The sequence below is a fragment of the Vidua macroura genome, chromosome 6 (assembly GCF_024509145.1).
Source record: "Vidua macroura isolate BioBank_ID:100142 chromosome 6, ASM2450914v1, whole genome shotgun sequence".
Lineage (NCBI taxonomy): Eukaryota > Metazoa > Chordata > Aves > Passeriformes > Viduidae > Vidua > Vidua macroura.
This window is the reverse complement of record NC_071576.1, coordinates 39409836-39425521: the sequence shown is the minus strand read 5'-3', so window position 1 is coordinate 39425521 and position 15686 is coordinate 39409836. Positions and strand designations below refer to the sequence as shown.

The window sequence follows — 15686 nt, the reverse complement described above, 5'->3', positions numbered from 1 at the left end:
GACATCTGAATCTGCAACTCTTTCAGCTTCCTGACAGCTTTTCAAATAGAGTACAAGACAAGTTTCTGAGCAACTGCCTCCATAGATTACCTCTTTAATCAAGTCAGAGGGGTTCAGTATCAGTTCAGGACTTGACAGCACCCAGCCTGCAGTTATTATGTGTGTATAAGAATGTATGTCTGTACTCCTGTCCCTTGGCTGCTCAACACACACATTCCCTTGCCTTATGCCACAAACTACATATAAATCCTCACAGCACCACACTTTCAGAAGATTAATCTTTCACACAGTGATTCCACAAAAATGTTATTTTAAACAGGCTGTAAGAAGCAATGTCTATAATTTAACATGACATATTTTTGCAGTTGACAAAAAATTTCTCATATGCTGATCATACTTCTCGTGTTTACAACCCACAGCCCAATCAAAGTAATTTTTTTTCTTTCTCCTCCACTAAAAAAGTCTGTAAAACCCTTTTTAAATAAAACAGTTCTGAAAACCCTACTTCAAACTTTTTCCCAAGACATAGGGAAAAGCTAGGCCATCTAAGATAAAAACAGGAAAATCTACAGTGACTAGTCTAGCAGATGCTGTTTAGAAGAACACACATTCTATTTGCTATTTCATAGAAGGAAAATCCATCAGTCCTCCTCATCAGTGCTCACTGAAACTGTAACACTATAACTAAAATCTTTTTGAAAAATCTGTTGTTAACAAACAGCAGATTTTGGATCCCACTTACATCAGGATACAATCTACATAATTCACAGGTAGCCAGCAATGACAGAAAACCTTTGTTTCACATTTCCCTTCCACAGCTGCCCTTTCTGAAGTCCTGCTGTCCCTGTTCCTCTTTTGCCATTTCCTGTTGCTTGAAAACAGCAATCACAGAACAAAAAATAAGGCTGTTTAAGATGTAATGAAATATAGAAACAATTAAGATTAGACAGCTTCTGGGAGAAAACTGCAGTGGATAGTTTATCCAAGAGTAGGGTGAAAACACATATGATTGTTCCTTGCGATCCAAGGTGTAAATGGAGCATGTTACAGTAGCAATGTAGAGCGTTAAAATGGAGAGAATGCAAATAGAACCTAATTCCAAACCAGAAGTCCCCCCTGTACTTCATGTGCACCTCAATACACACCAATGGAAGCAATAAAATTTTCTTCCTTCAGACTTCTTGTGTCAAACTCCCTTGGCCCTTTGCCTGCAGGGCTCGGTGGCTTTGGCATTAGCTGAGGTACCGGCAGCTGCATCGCAGGTTTTGGCTCCACTCTTGGGGATGATGCAGGATCCTTGCCAACTGGAGTGACAGATCCATCCGTAGGACTTCGTTTTCTCTTTTCTGGTTCTTTAAATTAAAAGAACAGTGTTGAGAAAAAATAAATAAATAGAAAGAAACCTAAGGAAAAAGAGAATGAGAGCAGGAGAAGAAAGATGAGACACATGGTCTCACCTAAATCATTAAGCCTGGCACTAAAACAGCTCAGTGCCACATTTGTTCCCAAAGGCAAACATGGCTTGCTGATAGCCTGAGACACTGGTGGAAACAGTAGAGGAGAAAGCCAGAGCACTGTTTTAGGGATACTCAAGTATCTCACTTGTGTATATCTGAAACCTAGGAATGTTCTCTGACACAGTAACTGTAGCATCTCTGACACAGTAACTGTAGCATCTCCTCTGCTGAATTGTGAAAAATTAAAACTACTCTGCCTAAACTACCAAGAGTGCAATTTATAGAAGATAAGTTCCTCTCACAGTGTAAAGATGACAAATGCAATCAGTTCCATGGGTAACAATAAATGAAACTTCAGATTGGGAAAAAAAAAAACCAAAAACAAAAATACCAATCAGCTATAGCTCTTCCATCAGTCTCTGAGACTTCCTATAACCATATGTCCCTAAAGGCAGTTTGGATAATTTCTCTGTATCAAAACCCACAGTTTGAACTACAGCAAAACCTTTAGAAAAGAATAATTAAAACCAGGTTTTCCATAAAGAGCCTCCTTCACAAACTATTCCAATACCTGATGAATCTAATAGTCAAAACTTAATTTCCTATTATCTAAATCTGTCATACCACCAGAACTTGTGATACCTTTGTTCAGTGGATTTAAGATTCTGCTATCAGTAAAACGTTTCTATTTACTGATTTATTTATTTTTTTTATTTACTGTAAATAATCAACACCTAACACTCAACAGACCAAACACTTCCATCCTTCAGAGCAGAAGTGTTTCCCCATTTCCTTGCAGATCTTTCAGAAACCTCCTCAACTTTGCAAGATATGAATACCAGAACTGGAAGCACTATCTCATTTGTGGGTCTTGTTACTGACACATCAAGATACTATATAGTATCTGCATTCCAAATGTGTATTCACAGATACACAGTGCCTCCCTTCCCAGTTTTTACAGACACAGTAAATAGTGGGAAGTTCACATACAGCAGCAGGAGATTGCTTCCTAGGATATACCTCCCAATCCTACTATTATTGCCCACTATCCTTGTTCGTAAAAAGAAGTCCTTAGTTTGACCACATTATAATAACTTAATCACAACCATGCTTTATTAAGACTTAGCTTACTCTAGACAAATAAGCAATATCCATCATGTCCTGTACGATTACTAGTTTATTAGTATATGTTAAATAATGTAAACATAAGGACTAATCTCTATAAAATATTTCTAGAAATAAACACTAATTTCAACTAATTGAAAACAAGTAAAACATACTAAACAGCTAAAATTTGAATGCAAATTAAGATATTATGCAATAATGAGAAGAGTCTTTAAAAGTTTGCACCAAATTTTGTCTGTCACGACCACAATTAGTTTATTGGGAAAACTCTACTTATCATCAAATTATGCTATTTGGTCTTCACTCTAAAACTACTGAGTTTTACATCAGCCACTCCAATTTTCCTTAGAAATCAGTGTCAGACTAAAAGCTTGTCATTACCACAATCAGCCCATTCTCCACATTCAGGACTGTTCCACTAGCACAGCCTTCCTTACCTTCCTCAGCATTCCAACAACAACTAGAAAGGAACACGGGGTGTATCTAAGCCAACTCATAAAAAAATCTCTGATGCAAGATCCAGAACACCAACTATAAAGGGTTTAGTAGATGCTACTCCTCTGCTACAATGAAATAAGTAACTTTTCATCATTTGAGATTACAGCAAAGTCAGATACTAAGCAGAGATTTATCTTTTTGTCATTTTTTGCTTTCTTCCTTAGAATGCATTTTCTTATTTTGTGTTAAGAATCAGCTTCTTAAGAAACAGCTGAAAAATAAATAGATGTTTTCAAACTTTCTTCTCTAAGAGTGTTTAGTTTTATGAGAATAACTGTGTAGTGCAATGTGGTTGGTGAGACCTTAAGTCTCGAATGGCTCCACATTACAAGTATCTCCCTTCCTACTGAGGTTGCCTGCAACAACATGCCAAGAGACTGGCTGGGAAAGTTTTAGCTGAAGGTCCCCATTCCCAGACTTTCCACTTCAGCTGTAGAAGCCGGGTTTTGTATCTCATTGCAGAGTTTCCATTTTCAATTAAATATCAGTATGGCCATTATTTTGCTTTGGTCCGGTAACGTGTATGCAAGAAACACAAAACAGGCTTCAAGCTTTATAAGGCTTCAGTAACAACGGTACAATTCTCACCATTTTGGAAGTGTTGGAAAAGCCCTGAAATATCAAAAGGCATAAAACAAGCTACCTTCCCAATCTTGTTTGGTTCATGAACACTGTATTCTCATGAACACTCTTCTTACCTTTATTATAGTAGTGAGTATGTGCTATCTCTAGCAGGCCAAAAACACTGGCCATGCCTCCCAGGCCAGCATTTGCATATGACTGCTCCAGGCTCAACACAGTGCACTTCAGCAGGTCCAGCATGCCTTTATAAACCTTGCGGCTGATCTCCTGCAATGAAATCCCCATTAGTGCTGCTATTTCAGATGTGAGAAAGTCAAGAACATAAATTCTAAAACTGCTATAACACCAGCTTTTCACAACTGACAACAACTTCCTGTGAATTGAGCCTCAGCAGACACCGAGTGTGAGGACCCTGCTGAGTTCAGCACTGACCACATCCTGTATGACATCTTGTCGAGCATCCTCCTCGGACTGGATCGTGCGATTCAGCTTGCTCAGTACAAAGACACGGAGCTGCTCACTCTCCAGCAGACGTCGGACTCTCTTCATGTTCAGCCAGCCAACGCCTTGCCCATCAAGAACATTGTGCACCACCTCCTTCAGGAACTGCTGGTTCTCACTGATACGTTTAAGAGAAAGCAGGCAAAAGTTAGTTAATCTCTGCTTCCTTTGCCTTGCATGGGAAGAGAGCTATGGCCAGGGCACACACAGAAGTACCTTCCCTATCAACAGTAGTTGACATCTAGCTCTGTCTGCTGCTAATGTAACTGCACACAGTTCAAGCTCTGTTCCATAGGTGTAGTATCAAATACTTTATTTTGTCCTTTATTTCCTATAAAAAGCCATAATCAGGCTTTCCTCTAGCTCCTCTAGGTACTGCTCTACCCTTCACTTTCACAGCACATCCATAGGAATCCTTTATGCCTCAACCTTCTTCCACAGCCCCCACATCTGAGCTGTAGGCTTTCTTTGAAAGAGGAAGTGCAGCACTACTAATGGATTACTGCAGCAGCCTTGGCACATGTTTTGTGGGGCACGTTTGCTCAGCTTCTTTTGCCACAGAGGGAAAGGTAAGAAGGAAACTCCTGTGCAACCTACTGCATTCCCCAGTCTGAACTGCAGTTATTGTTCTTACTTGTCCCCCCAAAGCCAGTAGATCAAAATAAATTCACTCTACTCATGACTGCTACATAAGAAAGGGAGGAGAGAGCACAGGCACAGGTCAGGTAATGTTTACTTGCACCATTCTGAGGCCCTTCCCAAGGCTGAGAAAAGCACTTCACATGAATTTATGGAATCAAACTTCTTCATTGGACTCAGCTGATCCCCCTACATGGTGCATTAAAACTCCAATGGGCTAGATCATCTTGTTCAGAACACTCAATTACAAAGAATAACTACTGAGTTAAAGTAGAAACCTAGAACATTTTGGATCTCAGACAGAAGGAGGATACATTTTGGAGCACAGAAAAATAAGCATGTGCACTATTAACTGTAAGACATTCATACCAACTCTTCTTTAGACAGTAACATGTCCAGGTCTAGGGCAACAGAAAAGTAGTATTTAGTTTTCAACAGCTAGACTTCTGAGAAAACACTGGCCAGGTAGGAGGCCACTCTAACTACACCGTACACTTGAAAAGCAGGAAAAAAATATTACCTGGAATTGCTAGATCGTCCCTGAGGTGATGGAGATTCTCTTTTCACTGTTGGGCTGTGCTTTATGACTGAAGACTTCTGATCAACAAGGGCCCGTCTGTTTCCTAAAGAGGAGAGGAAACAGAATGAGAGGAAAGGGTGGGAAGAAAAACTGATCCCAGGACAGTAACAAGCAACACTAAAGTTGGCTAACACACCTATTCGAATTACAGGTAACAGACTTCAAACAAAATGGAAACTCCAAAAAAGCAGCAGCATATATCATATTCTAGCATCACACATCGGCAGAAAACAGTAATGGGAGTAATGCAGAGAGAAAAGGAGATGGTAATGGGAGCAGGAGGTGAGAGGCAGGAAAAGTTTGGCTGCTCTGCATGCAGTTCCACAACAAAAACCATCTTCAAATTAGTCACTATATGTAAAAGCATAATGCATTGAAGGTGACTAGTATAGATCATGTGGTACTGGTTACCCAGCGAGAAAGGTAGCCCGAAGTCAGGCACAGGGAATGCTGGAAATTGTTACATCATGCACAGCTCATGCTGTAGGGAACCCACCTTCATTGCTTACTGGGCCAGCTTCAGTAATAATCTCCATTATAGTATTTAACCCAAATACTGGGACACAAAATATACAATTAGTAGTGTACTGAAATATCTACACTCCCCACTGTCAGCATCAAAAGAGTCCAACTATAAGCTTCTTCCCAGCCCTCCCTCAAAATAAAACCCAAATGACACTAGAGCAGGAATGATGTTTGAAAGCTCAAGACCACAAGGGCCAGAATAACTTATCTTAACAGATAGTGCTTGACTTGAAATTTGGCATCGTGGAACCAGTGTATTGCATCTTCAAGGACATTATTGCACATATTGTATTTGAATGGCACTACAAAAATCATCTGCATCACCAAGGAAAAAATATCAATGGATGCACATGAAATAAAAATTAAAAAGGAAGATGGAAAGTGGTCAAACAGCAGCAATGAAATGGAGTCCCAGCATAATTTCCCATTACAGTTACACACTTGGCAAGAACAAGTTAATGCAGAAACTTTCTATCTCTACAACGGAGACAAAAGTAGCTAAAAACCACTGAAGTGCCCAGTGGGAATCCCAGTGAGCCAGCATGCACATGTAAATGAACACACGCACACACTCTCACACACACTTGCACATGCATAAAACAGATTGAGCTACTCCATGGAAATCCCATTCTCATATCTGCACAGTAACATTAAAGGCCCTACAGCATTAAAATAGTCAAGAAAAGAACACCAAAGTGCAGAACATGAGGCGCAAAGCATGAATGAGGAATGGCAAACCCCATCACTGTTTTCTTCCAATGCATGGAATCAGTCATTAAGTTTACCCATGGAAACAACCCTGACACGAAGCATGTTTCTTATCCAGTACAACTGGACATAAAAACATAACCAACTGGTAAAAGGTTGTCAAAAACAGCTGTGCAGAGTCTCTGCTAGTGTTTTCACCCTACCAGTCCTGTTACTCCTCATTTTACACACAGGGAATGATTACTTGTCTCAAAAACAAAGTCCAAAGCAGAAACACAAAATCCATCTTTTGGTCTTTGTTTCTATAAGGTCAAAGGTCAGCAAAACATCATACCAACCTTCATCCACATCCCTTCCCAATTCCAGATTAAAGTAATCTTTACCGATAAAAGTGATGAGAAGGAAAAAAATAAATGAAAAAAAAATCAACACATTAAAACAAAAGCAGTAAGTTTTAATCAGATAGAATAACTCAAAAGGCAGAATAAAACCTCTCCTCAATAAAGCATCTGAAAAGGTCTCAACACTATGACACCAGTGCAAGCTCAGTCACCCCTGCGATACATTCGGTACAAGGATGACCAGGCTGTCTAACACCCAATGGTGTGAGGGCCATTTCTCTAATGTCCATTCAGACATGTTACCTAATGACACTGCAGACAAACAGGGGATGTTCTAATGAAAAGATTGAAAAGACTGTGCACATATGCTAGGGATTGATCTTCACTCTCATAGAACTGAAAGCATGGTTGTAATTTGATTTTCTATTTAGCAATCTGAAAAGATAAGCACTTTTGAAACTCACATAATCTGCAGTCTCCATGGGAGGATACTGCATTTACAAATGCAGTACCATGACTCTTATAAATTACCTAAGGCTAAGCATGAAGATAGTGGCAGTACAAAAAGCAGGACCTACCTCTTGATTCCCATTCTTTATACTAAGTACTTAAAAATAAAACGAAACAAAATACACTATGAATGTTGGTTTTGTTTTCTATCTGTTAATTCAGCCTAGACTGGACACGCTCCTATCCCAACAGTTGTTGGGAAAAAGACTGACTGAGAAATAAGATAACAATTTACTGTCTTGCTCCTTAACACAGGTACTACCCAAACGACCAAACAGCGTCACTCCCAGGATTCCTGTTAGGGGTAGGACCTCAGACTGCCAAGTCACAAGAATCGAAAAGGCTGTAGAAGACAAAGGGAAAAATTATTACCTTTCAGGCTGGGAAAGGGAGTATTCTTATCTCTCCCAACTTTGGTTGGTAGGGCCAAGTTGGACAGACTGAAACTTGTGCTGTGGTTTCTGTAAAGGCTGCCTATGACAGAAGACAAAAACAATTAATGCCTACTGCTCACTGCACACACCCTAAGATCCTGTAATTAACCATCTTATTTCAGATCCTTCATGATTAAGTTCTTCTTTATTACCCAAAAGCCTAACAACCATTGCATGACCTCATTTACATTGCAACCACATCTGTAATCAGATTATTCAAAACAGTACAAAAACATATCTTAGCATTCGTGCTACAGTAATTGATTTTGGATCTTCCAGGCTGAAATGTAACAGCAAAATCTTCCTGTCTTCCTGCACTTAGATCAGATCACCTTAGGTCTACCTTCTAGTTTGATCCTGTTTTTGGGAGCAAATCAATGGTTGGGCCACATGAGAAAACAGGATGACAGAAGATTTGGAAAACATGTAACTCTGAAGTGAGGACTGCACACTGTGTCTTGTGAAACACTGTAAATCTGCCATGGAACCATGCTTTGAAATAGAAGGTTTTAACTTATTAGGAAAAAACATACATTCTTCCTGGTACAGGCAGATCTTAAGGACACAATTATGCATCATCATCATCTGCTTAAGCCCATAGACAGCCTGAAAGCATCACATTTAGATAAAGGAGCTGATTAACACTTCAAATTATTAAAGTGTCAACATATTATTTCAATTTTCTTTGGTTCTTTGGTTTTTTTGTAGCCTTATTTTAGTAACAGTCATCTTACCAGAAACATTTAATAGATTTTCCCCAGTGCTACAAACTTCTTTCACTGCTTTTTACTGTAGTGCAAGACTCAAGTGGCCATGCCTTCTGTCCCCCATTAAGAGATTCTAGATTCATGTTCCACACCTGTGGGTTTTTTTATTAAAATATAATTGAAAGTAGGTAGTCAAGGAATTGAATTTTACACCTAAGCACACATCATGGCAACATGGAAGGCATATTACTGTAAGATTTTTTTATCAATTTCATAAAATTATACAATGCTTTGTTTAAATGAAACTGAAAAAAATTCTGATCTGTGCCCTAAAGTGCCAAACAACTCAAGGGGTTAACCACAAAACCAAAGCCCTTCTTACTGAAGAATATATAAAGCAGTAGTTGTCAGCAGCTGCCAGTAAGCCACCATGACTACCGGAGAGCTGATAACAATTTGACAACCAACTCATTCTCTTGACTAGCCATCCCTCTATTCCATCTCTCTGTACACTCTGATACAATAAATAAAACTAGCTTAATGAACGCATTGTACATACTTGCAAAAGACATGATGCCACCAAAACCTTCGCTGCTGTTGTTGGAGACAGTAGAGTTTGGGGAGCTGGCCCTGGAATCTGAATCTGCATCAGAATCACTGGCCAGTTTTAAACTGTTTGGCCGAAGTAACTTCTGAGACCTTTAAAGAAATTAAGTACAACTGTTATTAGCATTTCCCCTTCCCACCCTAAATCAATACATTGTATGGCTGTGGGAGACTGATGTTGGTCTCATTCCAAACAGTTTTCACCACACTACCTGCACCTTGTGGAAAAGAAAAAAAACCACCCAAACAAACAAGGAAAAGAAAAAAAAAAAAAAAAAGAGACAACTGAAACATCTTTACATTCAGGCTTTTATAGCCTTTCAGGGCATGCTGAAAACTTGTCTACAAAAGGGCATTGGCAGACTTGCAGGTGAAAGGGTTCTGGTTTGAGAGGAGTAACAAGAAAACCCATTGCCACCAATCACTACAGTACCTTTCCCCCAAAAGATAAAGATTTACCAAAACAGTTTCCAGAAATCAGTGCATTATATACTAGAAAATGTTCTAGAAAGAATTGTTAATTCTCATGGCTCCTACTGCTTACATAAAAGTAAGGAACTGAGGGACTAAAAAAATGCTTTTATTCAAGGGTTGACAGCATTTCAATATTAAATGAAAGTGATCAACAATACATCTCAGTTGCCAAAGACATTTGAGTGCATGAATGTTAAACTACATGAAGCAGACAGAAACCCCAGAAGTGCTGTACAGAAGGGCAGGAGACAAGGAGGACTCGCCTGCTTCCATTGAGATTCTGGTTAAATCTTGGGGTGTAGCTCTCTTCCTGCTCATCATCTTCATCCTCCGTAGGAAAACCATACTGTGGCTCAAAGTATGGATTGTCATACTCTCGCTTCCTCACCACCCCTTCTGAGGAGCTTATGCTGCCAGCTGCGATGTCACTCTCACGACGATCCAAGCTTATCTTGGGAAAGCTTGATTGCAGTGGCAAGGAAGAGAGATGGTTTGAAAATCCAGCAGCCAACTTCTCTTCTATTTCTGCTGAGTCTGCTGCCTCCTGTGGACCAGTCAAATCATTGATCTGTTCGCTAACTTGCGTTACATACAACTGAAGGGCAGGACAAGAACAATTATTTCAAACTGGGAAATCTGCACAGTCCTTGCTGCTTGCTACAGGGCCCCCACCACCTATGTCTCTAAACTAGGATTTCATACACACTGCAGTATTTGTGCATTGTTCTAGGGACCTACCTCCCTTTAAAACAGCTCTGACAAAGTAAATGTTAGGTCAGGATAATGGCTTTCCATTACCATGTTCCCATTCTTCTTAAAAGACCACAAATTCATGGGTTTTCCCACCCCACTCCCTGTTCCTCTAAAGACATCAGGTCTTTCCAGACTCTGTAAAAGCAATTCCTGCAGTCTTAACCTGGACCATTTCTGTCTGATAATGCTTCATTTTCAATGCACTGGAATTTTTTGTACAGAAATGGTCTATCCCAGTATAAGAGGGTACCAGCAAACTCCACCTTGCTCAGAAAGTCCAGGGTGAGCATGCAATTAAATCTGTGCATGGTGTCACAGTCCTATTAGCTTTTGCCCTTCTCAGAAAGAACCACGTGCATTCTCCCATTCTTTATATCCTAATACGCTGATCTTGAGGCTGAACTCATCTCAGTACACACATGATTCACTCCATGGATGACAGTGCTGGGGCTGCTACTGGCTGTAGTACTGGAACTTGAACGAGGCTGGTTATTCTCTTGGGAGTTCTCACTGTCCATGGTCTGTTCATCGGGATCCCCGGAATATTCTTGAAAATCATCAAATTCCACTTCACTAGCATCACCAAGGGCTGCATGAGTCAGGGGGTCAACATCTGCAAACACATCATTATTCATTAAACAACATTGCCTTCCTCAGCCTTTTGCCCATCTAACTAAATATTGCTAGAAGATGAGGACTGCTCAACAGAATCAACTGGCATAAAAATTTAGTTTGTAAAGGGCTTTTGGAGGTCATCCATTCCAATTCTCTCCTCAAAGCAGGAGCACCTTCAAAATTAAAGCAAGTTGCTCAGGGCTTTGTCTCACTGAGGCTTGAAAGTTTTCAAGGCTTGACATTCTACAGTGATCCTGGGAACCTATTCAACTACAATAACTATTAAGTTCTTTTCCTTATGTCCAAGTAGAGTTTCTTTGTTGCAGCTTATGATTATTACCTCTTGTCCTTGAGACAAGGGAAATGTTTTGGGACTTCTAGATTTAGTTTATTGAACAAAAGTGAGTGTTTATGCAGCTTCCATATAAGCCACAGAGAATGCATTTTTCTGTCTCCACTAGGACAGAGTAATACTTTAAAGCTAGCACTGAGAACCAATATGCAGGGGCAGGACAGAGCTCACACTCTGCTGTCCATATTGCACAGTATTTACTGGCAGCAGAAGGCTGTTTCTAGATCTAGTGAACCAGTTTTGTTCAGCAGCATCTGTTTCTGTTCTTCACAGAGTCATTTGGAGGAAGTTGTTTATAAGCAGGAGAAATGTCCTTTTTCAGTCTACCCACACACTTTTACCTCAGAGCAAGACCACAATGGGACAATACTTTGTTCTGATTCAGGGATTTAGGAGAGGCCTTTTTCCCAAAATGCTTCAGATGAATTAGGAAAGGGAACCTATGTGGACCTTATGAAAGTAAAAGCAAAAGTCACTCACTTGGGGTATCACCATTAATGTCACATTTCATCATCTCACTGACAAAGTCACCAAGGGAGGAGTAGGAGGAACTTGAATCATCATAGTCGACGCTGTCACTGCCACTGCCACAAGAGGTGAGAGAGAGAGATGAGTGGCAGCATCAAAGCAACAGCAGGCTCTGATGCTTTAAAGATGTGAATCAGCACTGTTTTCATGGACCTCCTAAAAATCTCATAATAGCTACCAACAAATTTCACAGGCTAGCTTCATGAAAGGTAAGAGTAAAAAATATAACTTTCAGGTATGTGAAGAGTTATGGGAAGACATTTAAAATCTCTTAGCGAAGTTATGAGGCTAAACATGAGTAGAGGATAGTGTATTCATTCACAAAACGTGTGTGTTTATGTAGGACAACTTCAAAGAACTGGGAATCACAAGTAAAAGCATTTCCTTTTTACACTAGTGATAAATCCCATTCTGTTAGGACCACCGGTACTGTACAGAATGTAAAATATGTGCAAGTCCAAGGCTGAAAGATCTCACAAACCAGGAAGGAATGAAAAGGAATAAAATTAGACACAAAACTCCAAGAAATATGGCCAAAAACTACTATATGAAGTTTCCTTTCATTTTACTAAACACATAAGGTGGTCACAGGCAGTGGGTAATACTAACAAGCTTTGCATAACTATGGATAGAGATTTAAGAGTGGTAGGATGGATGGGAGTATTTGCAGTATTGCAACAGAAATAACCAGAGAAAGAACAGTATGGAAGAAAAGACAATTAGGGTGTAAGGAAATGACAAATGGCAAACAGGTAGCAAAAGAAAACAGGAAAATAAGTATTGAGAATCACATTAAATAAATACACTAGCAAAGGGTTAAGAGGTTTGCTGTGATAACAGAGCAGTGAGAAAATTTGCTTCAGCGTCAGTATTCTGCCCAGACTAGAAATGAAACAACAGCCTGGCAGATGACAGGAAAAAACTGCAAATGAGAAGTAGGAGAGTTCCAGCAATCTGAAATAACTCTCATGTGACTATGGGCATGTTCCCCACTAACCTGTCATCAGTGGGATCAGAATCTGTTTCCTTCTCTGCTGGGACATTCAGGGCTTCAGCCAGCTGTGAATTGCTGTCATAGACTCGATAGTGGATGGGCTGCAGCTGGTGAGCATACCACTTGGGTTTGTCACCAATTAGGGCTGGGTCAAACATGTCTGCACAAAAAACCAAGAAGAGCATTAATCAAACTCATTTACTGTGTCAAAGGTTTCATTCACAGTAACACTACCCTCTACTAAGTCTCGCACAAAGGGACAGTCTTTAAGAAGCCTACAGGACTTCTCCATAATCAAACAAGAGGTAAAATTGATTGGAGGAGCAACTCGCCAATAGCAGGGCTAACGGGAGAAACACATGAGGCCATACATAAAAAGAGAAAAATATTCCTTGAACTAGATTTTCCTCCCCAGCCGGGCTAATACAGTATAAAATTAAATCCTTTCCTAGAATGTCTGGTTTTTAAGCTGCTGCATTACATCAAAGTGCAGGAAAGGCAAGATCAACACTTACTATTATGAATTCTTTGGAAAGCATAATTAGTAGGGTTGAGTGACCATTCTCCAAAGTATTCTACTGCCTGTGTTCTGGAAAGCTTATCTGCAAAAGGTGTTTGCTTCGGCCTAGAGGCAAGAAAAGAATTTGCCTGGAAGGCTACCACTGGTCGTGGAAAGAGGCGAAGAGTGCGAGTATGCATTTGGAAACCTTGCAAAACATTTGGTGAGTTGAAGAATCTCACCATAGCAACCCTAAAAAGAAACAGAGAACAATACATTAGATAAAAACACAGAGCATAACAAAAAAGGAGAGCTCTTAAAAGATATGCCATAGGCAATGTTTCAAACCTTTGAAGAATGGTAACCTAACTCTTCTTAGCAAACAGCTGTCTTGCAAAAAATAAAAGAAATATCCAAACAAACCAAAACCCAAGAAATCACTTCGTTCTAATTCACCACCTTAACACAAACACCCACTCAGTGAAGGATATCATTCTTGTTTCTACTAGCTGAGGTAAAAACTAAGTCCCCAGCTTTTTTTTTTTCTGTAGTTAAGGTTTGTGATTTAAGCTAAGGATACAATATCAGACTGACAAATCCAGGTAAAGTGGATGACCTATAGAAAAATTGAAGAAGCAAAACACCCCCGCAAGATACATCGTTATGTTCATGTAGGTAATAGATATGAGATAAACACTGTAATTACTGCTCTTTTCCCCCACATGATGTCAAGGAGAATCTACAATAGTACCTGACAGATGCTGTTTCACCCATGGAAATGTTTGTGCTGCCCTCAAGTGCGAACTTTTATGAAGACTCAATGCCACCTTCCTGTTAAGCCTCACCTGGTAGCCACATCGACAGAGTCCACATCATTTCCATAGATCAAAGGGTTGAATTCTGTGGAGGGAGTAGACTGCAAATCATTCTGTGGTCTTCCCAGCAGCAGAGGCACCTCCTGCCCCTCATGAAACTTCTCTAGATTAAGAATGGGCTGAGTATTCAGGCTCATGCTGGCCAGGGCCTATTGAAGGACATTATGCACACATTCAGCAAGAACAGTTATTTAAGGAACAAATGATCAGAGCTACCCTGCCCTCTAGGCAATTGCAACAATTATGCATGCTCCATTAATTAATCTTAAACCACCTCCACGATGAGTCAACAAGTATCTCCAAGCCCTCGTTTATGTTGATTGTCAAAATGATCTCCTCAATGATGAAACAGTCCCGGAGCCAGTCAAGGAGTAGCATAGAATTCCACTTTGCTAGATCATTCATGACATGAAACAGATAGTCCTAGCTGGACCACTAGTAGTATGGCACTGCATAACTCTACTGCTTGTAGAGTTATTTCCATCTGTAATTTGAATACATCTTGGGAACTAGAGGCCTTGAAACTTGCCCTTAAAGGTGGCTATTCAACCAGTAATTTGATATTGCAGGAAAATGTGGAGACACCTCTATGCAAACGTCTGCTTGTATCCCTGAAAACCTCCACTTTGCATTTGAATGAAGCCTTCATCTGTCCATAAAGTTACCTCTTCAACCCTCATAAAGTCTTCAAGGAGCAGCACAAGTGCTGAATCAGTCCTGGACACCCAGACCTATCCTAAATCTTCCTAATTTTTCCCATTTGCCCACTGAGGCTTCATCTTTTCTCTTAAAAAAAAAAATATATATATATATAAAACCAAAACAAACAAACAAACAAACAAAAAATCCAAAGGAAAAGGGTAAGATGGAAAATTGAGAGGAAAATAATAAAATAAAGAACCTTATTGTCAGGAGTGAGCAGCTGTTTCTGAGTGATTGCAGTCATGCTAACCAGACACTGGAGGCAAGATGGAAGATCATATGATAACACCACAGCAGCCCACCAGAGCCAAGACGAACACATGACAACAGAGAAACAGATGGAAGGAAAAAAAATATCTATTACTACCAAATACCACAAATGAGAGGAAAACAAAACGGACCACAATATAGACACATCTTAGGAAAGAGGTATAACTGCCCCACCCCCAAACATTCATATCTGGCCACTTTGGAAACCGGCAATCCTGTTGTCCTTAATGATGCAGCTAAGAACTTTCTGCAGCAGTTTAAAAGCAGATATCCTGAAATTCATTTATTGACTCAAAAAATCAAAGGCACGCAGAAGTGTTAACCTTAATAATGTGGGCCACAATTTGTCTGCTTTGTACCAGCAGCACTCCTTTGCCAATGGCAAACCCTTAATGACAATAGGAATACACA

The 15686-nt window shown here is 39.9% G+C and overlaps 1 protein-coding gene across 5 annotated transcripts in view; it reads right to left on the bottom strand.

Annotated features, from left to right (window-relative positions):
• MADD (MAP kinase activating death domain) overlaps positions 1-15686 on the bottom strand; it is a 68113-nt gene that overhangs the window by 28848 nt on the left and 23579 nt on the right. For 2 of the 5 annotated variants that reach the window (XM_053979199.1, XM_053979201.1), the window contains exons 8-20: positions 15205-15261; positions 14274-14452; positions 13445-13680; positions 12933-13089; positions 11888-11991; positions 10860-11053; positions 9951-10282; positions 9167-9306; positions 7839-7940; positions 5323-5425; positions 4095-4281; positions 3779-3929; positions 1146-1352 (exon numbers count right to left, since the gene is read on the bottom strand). In XM_053979199.1, the coding sequence (XP_053835174.1) occupies positions 1146-1352; positions 3779-3929; positions 4095-4281; positions 5323-5425; positions 7839-7940; positions 9167-9306; positions 9951-10282; positions 10860-11053; positions 11888-11991; positions 12933-13089; positions 13445-13680; positions 14274-14452; positions 15205-15261 (2149 nt within the window). Of the gene's footprint in view, positions 1-1145; positions 1353-3778; positions 3930-4094; positions 4282-5322; positions 5426-5878; positions 5939-6953; positions 6993-7838; positions 7941-9166; positions 9307-9950; positions 10283-10859; positions 11054-11887; positions 11992-12932; positions 13090-13444; positions 13681-14273; positions 14453-15204; positions 15262-15686 lie in introns of all 5 variants that reach the window. The other 3 variants (XM_053979198.1, XM_053979203.1, XM_053979202.1) reach the window with 3 other exon arrangements.